The following is a 14,215-nucleotide window of genomic DNA, read 5'->3' on the forward strand; positions in this document are numbered from 1 at the left end:
CATTGCTTCAATTCTACAAGCAATTCTAGTAAATGCATCAATTTTAAAAGCACATTTAGAAGTTGCTAAGCAGCAGTGGGTGGGGAGGGGGGGGAACAGATTTGGAATCTTTGTTTGAAGATCATCTAGTTGTTGTCCTCCTGGTGTCACATGCTTCCTTGTTCTCAGAGCAGTTTCCTGTTACCCCATTGGGGCCTCTTCTTCCCCACACTTCCTGCCAGCCTTTCCCCCTCCTACTCCAAGGTAACCAATCGCTTTGCTCAAGCAGCTATGGTGTAACAGGAGATAATGTGTTACTGTTTTGTAATCCTTTCTTGCTCTGCTTGACAAAGAAGAAAAAAGGGGTGGGGGGCGAGGCTTCTTGTCTTCTTCCAAAAGCCTGCTTCTTCAAATGCCAAAACTTACAGCATCCTTCCTCTCCCAGAAACTGGCTTTTGGAATTCCAAGCCCCTCCCCCCTTTAGTGCAGAGGAAATGGCAAATGGACCCACTGTCGTAGAAGCTCTGAAGACAGTTGGAAACCAGGGAACAAATTAAGCTGGAACAATATTGTCAAATCCACTGCTCTCTCCTTCCCCCTACTGCATTGCCTCCCAATGCTGACACACAGTCTCGCAATCTTCCTCCTACAGGTCTTAAAAACGTGACAGTCTGCATATTTTGAGGCAGCCTAAGTCGTCTGGAAACAGAATTGCTGTACCTTCTCCTTACTCTTCCCTCTATAGTCTCTCCACTTTGTGAGTTTGGAAACTAAATTGATCACTGCTGATCAGCAGCCATGAAATCACTGCCTATCAGCTGATGAGTAATGATTTCAGGCCTGCTTTCTGCAGGGATCTCCTATGTGATCAAGTCTCCCACATGGATCATGCGGCCAGTCCACTGCATCTCTGCCTGCCCACCCCCTACATTTAAAGCACCTCTATGCCACTTTAAACTGTCATACTTCCTTCCTCCGAAGAATCTTGGGAACTGTAATTTGCTAAGGGTGCGGAGGGCTGTTATGAGACCCCTCACAGCACCAATAACAAGCTACAGTTCCCAGGATTCATAGGAGGAAGTAATGATTGTCAGAGTGGTATAAGACTGCTTTAAACGTAAGGCATTGACGTGGCTTAGGTGAACAACACCTAAGCCCCACACCTGATCCTCTAACATTGTAGAGTCTGCAACATCCCCTACAAGGCCTTGGGGAGATTTGACCAGCACTGCCCACATGTTTTCATAGGACTGGCAGGACTGGCTAGGCATGGCAAGCATTTGCTTATGGCAAAACTATTTTTAGAGATAGAAATAAAGTAGCAGGCTATCCGAAAAGTTCAACTCAATGCAGTCTGCAAGCAATTCTGGATCTCTGATTGCTGCTTTGAGGCAGCAAAATGTATTTTTCATCTTTTGCCATCCTGAGGGTTAGAAACTTGCAGGTTGTTTTTCCTTCAAAGATGAAAGGCAAAATGAGGGTTGATGCATAAGAGAGTCTGCGTGCTTGTGTGATGAGGTTCTCAAGCTGCGGGATATACAGTGGTACCTCGGGTTACATACGCTTCAGGTTACAGATGCTTCAGGTTACAGACTCTGCTAACCCAGAAATAGTACCTTGGGTTAAGAACTTTGCTTCAGGATGAGAACAGAAATCGTGCTCCGGCGGTGCGGCAGCAGCAGGAGGCCCCATTAGCTAAAGTGGTGCTTCAGGTTAAGAACAGTTTCAGGTTAAGAACGGACCTCCGGAACGAATTAAGTACTTAACCCGAGGTACCACTGTACATGGGCTCAATTATATTTCTTCAGCATTTTACAGTTCCAAGAGAAGATCTGGCAGACTTACTGGGATCAGCATTATCCCCACTGCATAGATGGGCAACATACATCAATGACAGCAGTAGAGACTCTCATAACCACTTGCACACTACCCTATTGAAAGCCCTATTCTGGCATTAATGCTCCTGTACATGGGGGCAGGGACAGGGCCGCATGCTGAGACACCCCACCGCTGCCATTGCCCCCTCCCTTGTTGTCCACAAGTACAGTGTGAGCATCTGCGGAGATGGGTATTTTTGCACATGTACGGCCTCCCCTCCTGCAGATGCCAGTGTACTTCCCTGCAACATGTGGCAGAATGTATGTGCCGTTCTAAAGAGGGCTGATGTTTGCTCATTACTTCAGAAAACAGCCCATCTCCATTATATATGCATGCATTACTCCAAGGAGCTCAAAGTCGCTTTCATGGTTACCCCTAGTTTAGCCTCACAACTGCTCTCTGAGGTAGGTTAGGCTGAGAGACAGTTACTGGCCACCCACTGTGCTTCATGGCTCAGCAGGAGTTAGAGCTAGGATCTCCCCAGACCCAGTCCAACACTCTAACCTAGAAGGTAAGCCACACATCCCCACACCGCTGCACAATACCTGCACTGCACAATTTTTTTAATTCCCCAGCATCTAATCAGATACAGCCAAACTGCCCATGAGCCACATGGTGCATGCATGTACTCACCTCTTTGGAAAGGCGCATGAAGAGGTCTCCTCCTCTGAGGAAGTCGAGGATGAGGTACAGCTTCCCTTCCGTTTGGAAAGCTGAGATGTGAGATACAGAACAATCAGGATCCCCAGAGCTTGCCAGCGGCTGGAGGAGAACCTAGCCAGCCAAGCCTGAGCATAGCTGTCAACTTTCAGATGTGAAAATAAGGGATCAGCAGCCTCACATATCCCGGGGACAGTCTACAGGATATCTAACAATCTGGGATAGCAGCGGGAAGCAGCGGGAAACAGTGCTGGAATAAGGGAATTTCCCGCAAAAAAGGGAAGGTTGACAGCTATGAGCCTGAGCAATGTCTCAAGTGGTTAAAGGAGCCTTAGGCACACACAAGGACAGTTCCATGTTGACTGGGGCTGATGGGAGTTGTAGTCCAAAACATCTAGAGGGCACTAGGTTGGGGAAGGCAGCTGTTCCTTTGGCCCTCCCCCAGAAACAAAGTGCCCCACATGAACCATTTAACCAGGTTTCAAACAGGATTGAAGTGGGCTTCTGGTCCCAAGTTAAGGGGAATTACCGTATTTTTTGCACCATAACACTCACTTTTTTCCTCCTAAAAAGTAAGGGGAAATGTCTGTGCGTGTTATGGAGGGAAAGCCTACGGGTGGCATGCCTACGGATTTTCCTCCTCTAAAAACTACGTGCGTGTTATGGTCGGGTGCGTGTTATAGAGCGAAAAATACGTAGATAGAATCAGCGCCGACTAACAAATTGTTTAATAGGTGGGGATAACAGAGATTTGGTTCAGAAAGTGGAAGAATTTCAAGGGGTGGGGAGGGAGGGAGATGGAAAGAGACAGAGAATGCCAGAAGAAAGGTGAAGTTTTGCACTCACCATAGTGGAGTTTCACAATGAATGGGTGGTTGACTTCTACTAAAATGTCTCTTTCCATTTTTGTTCTTACACGATCACGCACTGTCAACACAGAAAGCTCAATTCAGACATATCACAACTGGAAAAAAAGCACCCAGCATCAGCTCTGAAGACTGAGTCTCAACCCAAAGCTAGTCTAGGTCCACATCAATCTGACATTTAGCAGGGGCAAGTGAGCACGAGGATAATGATGGCCAAGGATGACGTGCGCCTGAAATGTATACCCTGCACCACAACTTCCTGGTTCATTCAGGTTCCTATAACAAAGTGGGGCTCGTTACCTTTCAGGGTGGCTTTCTTTAGGACCTTCATGGCGTAAAGGTGGCCATTGTCCGGTGGGGTGATTTTTCTTACGAGGAAAACCTGCACAGAGAAAGGCCAGGACAGAAAGAAATAGAGAGAGAGAGAGTCACACTCAGTAAAAAATCAGTGAAAGGAGCACCTTGAAGTTTGGAGGTGGGGAGAAGTCAAATTGTAACTGTTCCCTAGTGTTTTCAAGCCAATAAATTAAGTTGACTGCAACTGCCAATTCCAACACTGGATGGGGCTGCTCTCATCTTAAAAACAAAAAAACAGAACCCAACAGGTCTGTCCTCTGCATTTTGCCATGCTGCACCCTTTCCGCAAAACCCCAAATTGTCTCTACCTGTCTACGCATAGAGATAGGATAAGTTGAGTGTGACAAGCCTTTCCTCAGATTCGAAGGCCTTTACCAGGAGTGGAGAACTGGGCTGGGTCCTTACCTCCTCCATTGCCTATGGGACACATTTGACAGGTGGGGCAGAGCCCCCAACCTGTCAGTCACTTGACATCACAGTGATGTCAGATGACCTGTTTTTACCCACACTGAACAACAGCTGATTGTTGGCGCTCTCAAACACTGCACACAGAGCAATGCAGGTGATAGGGCTTTGGCACTTGCGCAGGGAGCTATGCACAAGCCCTGACAATCAGCTGATCAACAGAGTCTGGGTGCTTTGTAGAAGCCGCAGCCCGTGCAGAATGTGTCAGCTTGCCACTGAATTTGGCAATGCCATCTCTGTGTTTGCTCCACACTTTTGGACTGTGTTATATGAATGCTGCAATGGAAGGTTAAGTACTCCATTTATAAGAACAAAATGGCCTCAGGCCTGACTGGGAACCCAGCTGCCTGCCCTGAAAGGAAGCACTGCTTCTAAGTGTGTGTGTGTAGCAGCTGAATGGCAAGGTGCTGTGTACATGATCAGAGGTATTACTACAGTGGTACCTTGCAAGACGAATGCCTCGGAAGACGAAAAACTCGCAAGACGAAAGAGTTTTTCGTTTTTTGAGTTGCTTCGCAAGACGATTTTCCCTATGGGCTTGCTTTGCAAGACGAAAACGTCTTGCGAGTTTGTTTCCTTTTTTCTTAAAACCACTTGAAGAGGTGCAGTTGCGACTGACCATGCTTCGCAAGACGAAAAACCGCGCAAAACGAAAAGACTCGCGGAACGAATTAATTTCGTCTTGCGAGGCACCACTGTACTTTACTTTAAAAGAAGGCATGAAATGTTGAGTATTTCTGCCACCACTGGCAGCCACCATTGAAATAAATGAAACTACATGGGCCAAGGGCTATAATCCTATACAACAGCCATTCTCAACCTGGTGCTCTTTAGGTGTGTTGGACTACAACTCCAATCAGCTCCAGCTAGCATGGCCAATGACAAGGGATAATGGGAGCTGGAGTTCTACATCTGGAAGGCATTGGCTCAGAGAAGGTTACTATCATCATCATCAAACCTTTTATAGGTATCACATACAAACATCCAAAACAAATCAATACAGAATTACCACTTCCCCAGTGGCACATTTGCTAAAAGAAAGGAGGCAGAGCAGTCTATCGTCACACCTCTAGGTCTCCAGGGAGATCAGATGTCTGCAGTGTATTTCGATGACAAAAAACCAAATAGAGATATTTAGCCAATAACTTGGTAAGCTCCTGATCATTCCCCAGTAATAGAAAATCTATGACCTCCAACTCTGGTTTCCATTTGGGGATACAGAGTTGATCTAGAAATTGCTGACGGAGATCAGCATAGTTTACAATTGAGAACCATATGTGTAAGGGTTCCCACCAGGTAGTCTTCACATGGGCAAGTTCTTTCTCCTTCCACCCTGCCTGAGAACCTTCCCCAAAGGAGATTTGATGGATTTGAATTAAACCTGGCCAGCAAAAATGCCAGGAGGTTACTAGATATATTACCTGGGAATAAGTCCACTGAACCGAATGCAGCCTACTTCCGGAAACACACATACTGCTGAAGACTTTGTAGAGCAGCCTTTCCCAACCAGATGCCCTCATACAACACTAACCACCCTTGACAATTGGTCACACTGTATGGGCCTGGTGGGAGTTGGAGTCCAACAGCATCTGGGGTGTACCAGGTTAGAGAAGGCCATAATAAAGCATGAAATGATGGGCTCACCACAACAGTCATTTTTGTGTTGGCAAATGTAACATGCAGGTCTAATCTGGGGCCCTGTTACTCCCAGGCAAATTTGTTCCACTACTAGACTCTGCACTTACAGGATCTTGTCTCAGATGAAGCCAGAAATCCTAAGCTTCTAGTCCACACAGAGGCAAAAGATCTACAAATGAGTAGGCAGTGCCTACTGACCAACTGGAAAGTAGAAGCCTTGGCCAGAGCTTCCAACAAATTAAAAAGCTAGGGTGTGTGCATAAATGTGCCCTTGTGTCTGCCTCCACTCTAGATTCCCTGCAAAAAGGACAAAGGCTGCACCCAGACTACTTCATCCAGAGTATCAAAAAAAGTTTGCACAATACTGTAGAGCACACATCCTTTTCATGAACTGGGTTGTAGTTCTCTTGAGAGTGCGAGACACACATTTTCCTCTTCATCAGCTCAGCTAACAGACGCCAAAAAGGTGAACTCACTTTGCCAAACGAACCCTGTCCCAGGACTTTAAGAAGCTCAAACTGTGATGGATCGGCCTTCTCAGACCCCTCTTTCACAAGGTATGTGATGGTATATTCTTGGACAGAGCCTTCATTCTAAAATTAAAGAGGAAAAAGAAAAAAGGAAAAAAAAGGTTAGCTGGTCCCACAGACCAGAAGACCGCTTGCTTTAAAAAGAACAATCAGACAATCAGAGACTATACAATACTTTTGGGCTTGCAGAAAGCAGCCTAATTCTCTCACCAATGTCAGAATCTCTTTACGTTTTGCTGCCACTGAATAGCATGAGAATCAAGGGTCAGTCTGTCTGTTAACTGCTTGCTTGATTCCAAGCAGAGGTACTGTCAAGGCAGGACTTTGGGTCAAGAAACCTGCCGGATTTAGCAGAATGCACAGCAGGGGTGGTTGAAGTTAAATCAAGTAATACACATTAACCATCTTTAAAAGCACCTGCTCTCCCTTCCCAGTAAAACCATTAAGTTCAGAGTCTAAAATTACTTAACTGCCCCATTGATTCCAAGCACAAAAATATGCTTGAGCCCATCATGCAAACTCAAGCCAACGAGATGTTGGTGGTTGTGCACAAAATCCATCTTTGTGCATTTGTACTGAATTGCCAGCACTCAGCAAGCAGTGCAAGTGTATGAAGTGCTATGAACTCTTACAGTGTTTGTATAGGGATTTTCCTATTATAATCAAGGGACATGCCAAGGTCACATTATATTTATAATACGTAGAAGACATTCAGGTGGGCAAGGTGCTGGCAGCTGCAACATGCATTCCTTTGGTGAACAGCAACACAATGGAGAGTGGCGGTCTTTGAAAGGAGCTCCTATTTAGCTGCCTCCAAGTGCGGTTGGACTCCAACTCCCATCAGCCCCTGTCAGCATGGCCAATTGTCAGGGCTGATGGGAGTTGGAGTCCAACAACATCTGGAGGGCTGCGGTGCTTAGCATTTATCTCACTTCCTGCAGTTGAGGAGACCAGCTGCACATCCTTTACGCAAATGCAGGTAGCTGCAAAGTGAGATTCGACAGCACACGAGTCTGAGTCACTCACAGCCTTGAGAAATCCAGAGTTCCATAAACAATGTCAAGACACTGCGGGATCTGTCAACTCATACATTACATGGACACTGCCCCACCCCAAGCATGGCCACAGTTTACAGTGAACAGGAGCAAAGGGCCTTGGCTCCAGGAAGCAGATCTGGGCACAAGTTCAGGAGGGGCAATGTTTGGACAGCTTTACGACTGGGGCCAAGTAAAGCTGTCCAAACATTTTGCATCAGTTAAGCAGATCACTGAGGATGGTGTGGGTGGAGAGAGAAGGGTCAGCAGCAGTTGCATGCACAGCTATCTTGTGAGATACCTAGGGATGTATCCAGGTTGGAAGGGACCTTGCCAGGGCACTGGAACCTAGCAGCTGCCAAAAGACAGCAGCTTTGGAGAAACTGCTGGGAGAAGTCAGATTGAAGGGAAGGGGAAGAGGGAACAGGGATGCATGTGTACAGGTGTGAAAACCTCCATTCAGGCAAGGAAGAGGCATTGTCCGAGTCCAAGGATGCAATCCAGCTAGGCAAAAACAATCAAGGAGGATGCACAACATGGCCTGTCAGGGGCATGGCTATGTAGGGGTTGTGGTCTGGGGAGAGACCAGAGGCCCAGATAGAGGCTTGAAAGGCCATATTTGGTCCCTAGGGCTCGAAGTTCCCCTTTCTATGATCTAAAGAAGCCACCAGACTCTGGCTTTTGCCTCAGTGTCGTGCTTCTGTCTGCAGGAAAGCTTTCAAGTCAGCAGCTTGGTGGCTTGCAAACACTTGCTGTTTCCCCACAATTAACATATGCACTCTCCCCCCCCCCCGCTTCCCCTCCCACGATATTAAGCACTGCAGTACATTTTGCCATCTACTCCCGTCGCTTTTTGGCGGGTGGCAACGAGTGCGAATGTTTGCGCCACCAGAATTACCCACCACCCTACAGCAAACAGGCTTGTTTGTTGCAAAACAGAGTCAGTGTGGCTGGCACATGGAGGAAGCAGACCCCCACCCCCAAAGCCATCTGCTTAGCTACATGAGCAGTTCTGGGGAAGAAAAAAAACCCAAGGAGTCTGTCTGCCTCTTGGCAGCCTTGCCCGCCCCCCTCAACTTTCCTCTTCACTTCAGGGGGAGACTGAGGAAATGCCAATGCTTGAAACTGGCACCGTCTTGAGACGGAAATATCAAACAAGAGACAGACTCTGTATCAGAAACAAGAAGACTGAGGAAGCAAACTCAGATGTCACATTTACAGAGGGCTGCAACCATGGCATGGTAACTGATTTGCTTGGCCCATGGCTCAGTGGTAGAGCACATGCATTGCATTTAAAAGACCCCAGGTTAAATCCTCAGCTTCTCAAGGCACAGCTGGGAAACACTCCCATCTGAAACTCTGGGGAGATTCTGGCAGTGTAGTCTATACTGAGCTAGATGGATCAATGGTCTAACTCAGAGGAGGGCTATGTTTCTATTTAATGCAGTTCTTTATGCAGAAGTATGAGGACTAGAATCTTAACTTTATTTTAAGGGGAAGGACCATAAGCTCATGGGAAGAGAGCACACGTTCCGCACGCAGAAGGTCTTAGGTTCAATCTCTGGCTACTCCAGGTAGAGCTGGGAATGTCCCCTGTCCTGAAACCCTGAAAACCCACTGCCAGTCAGTGTGGGAAATATTGAGCTAGATGGAACATAGATCTGAGTCATTTTAAGCAGCTTCCTATGTTTTGTTTACAAAAAGGAAAAATTGTGGGTGGTACTCAGTATAAAAAACGTAAAGGTACTCAGTATAGTCCTACCCAGAATAGACTCCCACAGCCCCAGCCAGCATAGCCGCAGATGATGGGAACTGTAGTCCAGGGACATCAGGAGGGCCACAAGCTCTCCACCTCGGCTTGTTCATTATTTATATTTGTGCAGCTCAGGGTAGATGGGGAGACATTTGACTCAGTTTGTATTCAAAGGCGAATCTATCGAATCTGCACTTTCCAAAACAATACGAGAACTGAAATGCAGCTATCCTTCGAAATCCACATCTTTCCAAATTTTGCAATGCAGCTCTCCAAATGACCAAAGTCTTTAAAAAATGCTGTATATCTGGGGAAATTGCTTGCAAAAATTTGAACATTAGTCAAAACTTCATATAATATGTGTTTGTTAGGATAAAGTTGCACAGACATGATGGTGAATCTTTAAAGATGAATAAACTTTTAAAAACAACAACTACTAACAAATTGCTGCAGAAATGTAAAGTGCTGAATTTACGACAGGAAAAAGTAAGAAACCGAGAGAACCGAAATGGAGAACCGAAATTTCCCTTTGTAGCGGTAGATAGCATCTGCTTTGCAATGAGAAAAATCCCAGGTTCAACCCACGGCATCTCTGGATAAGGTTGGGAAGGATCCCTGTCTGAAATGCCGTATAGTCACTGCCAGTCAGTGTGGACAATACTGAGCTAGAGGGACCAGTGGTCTGACTCAGTAGAAGGCAGCTTCCTGCATCCCTCCTTTCTTCAACAGGACTCATATGTACAGTTCCCATTCCTGGCACTAACCACACCCAGATCTGCTTTTTTCCAACAAGCTGGCATTTGGACCAGCCAGATGATGAGAGTACACCCAAAGGAGAAGAAAAAGCCATCATCCATGAAGCTGCCGCGCTGCTACGGCTTACAAAAGCAAATAAGCACAGCTAGAACAGACTGTCCGCCAGGCCAAGCCAAAGTACTGACCGGGTTGCTGAGGTTGCTTGCGGGAGGCAGCGGGAGGCTGCAAGGCTCGGGGCGGCGCTTCCCGTTGATCCATAGCGTTAGGAAGGCAAGGATGCGAGGGAGCCTGGGTTCCTTAGCCACACTCATCGTCCCACTCTGGCGAGAGCGGCACATCTCTCATGACAAGGTCCCCAAGGTCCCCTAAGGGAGCATGGCTGGTGGCTGCAGGCAGACCATCAGCTGGGGCGCACTCTGGGTCTCGCAGGGGACCAGCCGCTGATACATGTACTCAAAGCCAAGCCAATGGGAAGCAGGGAGGTAGGGCCGCCTTAAGAAGCAAAGCAGGTTAAAAACAGCACTTCCGGCCCTCCCTCAAACCAAAACACTTGTGGTTAGTTCACTTTAAACACCTTCAAGCTTCTTTCATGTTCCAGTTCCACTTTTTCCTGTTCAAATGGAAGCCTCTCCCCTTAATTCTTGTAGCAGGGGGCGTGGGGAGCCTTTTTTTCAGCACGAGGACCCCATTTCTTTCATGAACAGACTTCTGGAGGGCCACATGGTGATGGCAGGTGGGCCCAGAGGCAGAAGTAGGTGGGAAAATTGATAGGAATCTAACCTTTATCAGTAGGCTACATTCTAGGCAGGCAAAGGTCAGGTTGTTTTTCTCATTCTGTGTACATGTGTATCTATATTTGTGTTTGTTTATCCATATTTATTCATTTCGCAAAAATTATATGCCACTTGATTCTTAAAAAAAGACTCAAGGTAGTTTACAAAAGAGTAAAACAATGAAAATTGTCAATAAAAAGAGTAAAAAACCAACTTTTAAAAACATTATAATAATAGTCAAAATCAGCAATCAGCTAAAACCAGTTTTTACACACCTCAACGTTCAACTTGCCTGGATAGGCTTTCCTAAATGAAAAATATTTTTAGCAGGCACCTGCCTGATGTCAGTAGGCAGGAAATTCCAGAGCGTAGGTGCTCCCACACTAAAATATCAATTTCTTACAATGCGGAACAAGTTTTATGTGGCGCCTGTAACATATTACATATACACACCTTATCAAGTCATTAGCCTGTAATACTGTAGTGGATATAATTTAGAGATCCACTTTCTCTCTCTTGTTTTTTTCTAAGTGCATGAAAGTGATTGTACAAATAATAAAACCCAAAATAAATTGTTCACTAAAATCTCAGTTTTGGTCCACATCAAAAATTTTCGAGGGCTAAAACTTTATTTGTAATACTGTAATTTCAAGATGCAGAACCGTAAAACGGCCCCCAATTGTTGGTTTTCGCTACCTACTTCATTCATGAAAATGGAAATATGAATTGTTCGTAACAGGCAGCTGATGTTCGCTGTGACCCCTCAGTCTGGGTGTTAGCTGTAGCCCTTCAGTCTGCAAGAGACTGAAAAGTCCGCCATGTTTGATTTTGGGGATTGGGTCATATTGGTGAATTCGTTGTTATGTGACTAACAATGCCGTCCTATCATCCCTGCTTAGATAACCTATTTCCACCCTTTCAAACTTCCAAACTTCGGTTCACGCAGAGTTAAAAGCACAAAGACAGTATGACCTCAAAAGGAAAGAATGAGAAAGACAGCTTACATTAACTCAACTCAAATCTTGTACAGAAATAATCAGCCCATCTCCCAGTATCTGCTTGTGAAGTAAGGTGAGAACACAAATTAAGACATCTCTCCCAAACAGGTGTTCCGCAAGCATGCAGTTTTTACCTTATCTGCTGTGTTCACATTGTCTCTCTCTATCCAAGTGGTGTTCCGTTTTGCCTGCAAAACAAAATGAGAAAATAGTGTCTGAGCAGGAGGTCTATGGAACCTGAAACAACAGCAACACTTTCTAAATATGTTCATCTGAAGCATGGATATCAAATTGTGGACATAGCCAAATTGATGCTGTTCCTCTCAAGTGTCAAAAGTATAGCACAAACAAAAGGTTGTGACTTCCATGCTCATCAACACATAGTACAATTATCTACTGAACCTTAGGTTTCAATTTTTCCTGGTAAAATTCCCAGTTCATATTGATATAGTAGTAGTAGCAACAGCAGCAGCAGAAAAAGAATGGAAGAAAGAAAGTGAATCTTTCTTTCTTTGTGACAAAATCAGTTTGAATCATAGAAGCACCAGGCAGTGAGCAATGCTAATATGCCACAAAAAAGTTTTACATACATATTTGTGTTCGATGGCAGAATTTGGATACTTTTTGGTACAGTGGTACCTCTGGTTAAGAACATTCGTTCCAGAGGTCCATTCTTAACCTGAAACTGTTCTTAACCTGAGGTACCACTTTAGCTAGTGCTTAACCTGAGGTACTACTTCCGGGTTAGCAGAGTCTGTAACCTGAAGTGTATGTAACCTAAAGCGTTTGTAACCCACTGTTCTGGGTAAGGGCCAACAGGTTTGTATACTCTTTACAGAACAGTGGCAGACAAGTCATGGAGTAATTCCATAGTGACCAGTGTAAGATCCTTTACATAATGTTTTGTGCTTTAGTTAATATTATTTGAACTCCATTTAACAATAAATTATTCGTCTGTTAGCTGGCATGATTAACTCTACAAAAATAATCAACAAGAATACCACAGGTAGCTTAAATGTCTTCTTTTCATTGTGTTTTTAAAAGATGTGACCAATGTAACAGTTTTGCAACCTCAAGAATTCATTTGGAACTTGGATGAGTAACTTTTTCTGACCAACACAACACGCTCAACCAGCATAAGTTCCATTGTCCTAATCTCATCCAATTTTGTTCCTAACGTACAATTTCTTGTCAGTTCACCAAATGAGAAAGCAAACTATCAATACAATACAGTGGTACCTCGGGTTAAGTGCTTAATTTGTTCTGGAGGTCCGTTCTTAACCTGAAACTGTTGAAGCACCACTTTAGCTAATGGGGCCTCCTGCTGCTGCCGCCGCGCTGCCGGAGCACGATTTCTGTTTTCATCCTGAAGCAAAGTTCTTAACCCAAAGTACTTACTTACTTACTAAAGTACTCTTACTTCCGGGTCAGCGCCAACGATGAATGGCGGAGTTCCTCCAATCGGAGGAACGGGCTCTGTGGAAATTGGGTCTTCCCGCCGCGGCGAAGGCGGGGGCCTGCTAGAAATCCCAGGCGGAGAAGCCTGGGACATGGGGTTCGGCAGAGCACCAAGGGCGCCTCCTCTACTCAAGAGGAAACCCCTTTTCGGGGCTCCGGAGTGAAGTGGGGTGAGCAGCGCGGTGCTGCGAACCAATCGCTATTTCCATGGAGGGAAGCCGCGCAGCCATCGCCGGAGAGCGCTGACTTTTTCCTGATGACATTTGGACTCTAAATCAAGCACCCGTGAGTAAAAACGGAGAATTGGATTAAGAAATTTGCAAAATTTATGAATTAGGCACAAAGCGGGAAGGTTTAAACAGGAAGTCCGCCTTCCGCTTTTTGTATATAGACTGAAGCAAAGACCTTGCAACCTAATAGCCTGGAAAACTGCTTTAAAGTTGGAAATTTCCTGCATTTACAACCAATAAAACCCCCTTGAAAGCAGGAGAAAAGGGGGGGGGATTTGACTGTTTAATCCTGCAGAAGGAGAGTAAAGGAATTTAACTTTCCATCGTCCCAAACCTGGGGACGGGGTGTCGGGACAGAAACTGTTTGAGACGTCCATTGATTGAAAGTGGAGCATTTTGACAGATAGTTAAAAAAAAGAGAAACAAATTAACTTCAATGCTACTTTCTGCATTTCTGCTTCTTAAAGAAACAAAGTATTTGAAATCGAAAGGATTTGAAATCGAAAGTAATCTCCTTTGTTGGATATATTTTAAAAATGGATACAAATAGAAATTGTGTCCCCTAGAGGGAGCCTGTCAGTTTGTTGTTGCAGCTTACTTGGAGACTCTACAGATGTGAGATTTGGATCGTGGGACCAGCCGTTTGACCTTGACCTTGAACAGAAATGTGTTGGAAGGAAAGTTTGGTGTCTGCCCTTGGCATGACTAATACTTTGCTGGAGCAGCTGCATGAGAAAATGAACTTGATGCACGAAAAATTGGACTTGATGAGTGCTGTGGCCAGTGAATATGGTTTAACAGGGAATAAGGATAAAGAAGTTATACAGCGATCAATTCAGG

At 45.3% G+C, this 14,215-nt stretch overlaps 1 protein-coding gene across 7 annotated transcripts in view; it reads right to left on the bottom strand.

The window, feature by feature from the left end:
• RPS6KA1 (ribosomal protein S6 kinase A1) overlaps nt 1-14,215 on the bottom strand; it is a 98,056-nt gene that overhangs the window by 20,322 nt on the left and 63,519 nt on the right. For 6 of the 7 annotated variants that reach the window (XM_053398678.1, XM_053398679.1, XM_053398680.1 and 3 more), the window contains 5 exons: nt 11,822-11,875; nt 6,320-6,436; nt 3,684-3,765; nt 3,364-3,444; nt 2,491-2,570 (listed from right to left, as the gene is read on the bottom strand). In XM_053398678.1, the coding sequence (XP_053254653.1) occupies nt 2,491-2,570; nt 3,364-3,444; nt 3,684-3,765; nt 6,320-6,436; nt 11,822-11,875 (414 nt within the window). Of the gene's footprint in view, nt 1-2,490; nt 2,571-3,363; nt 3,445-3,683; nt 3,766-6,319; nt 6,437-10,101; nt 10,325-11,821; nt 11,876-14,215 lie in introns of those variants that run through there. The other variant, XM_053398683.1, reaches the window with a different exon arrangement.

This window comes from Podarcis raffonei, chromosome 8 (assembly GCF_027172205.1).
Source record: "Podarcis raffonei isolate rPodRaf1 chromosome 8, rPodRaf1.pri, whole genome shotgun sequence".
NCBI classification, from domain to species: Eukaryota; Metazoa; Chordata; class Lepidosauria; order Squamata; family Lacertidae; genus Podarcis; species Podarcis raffonei.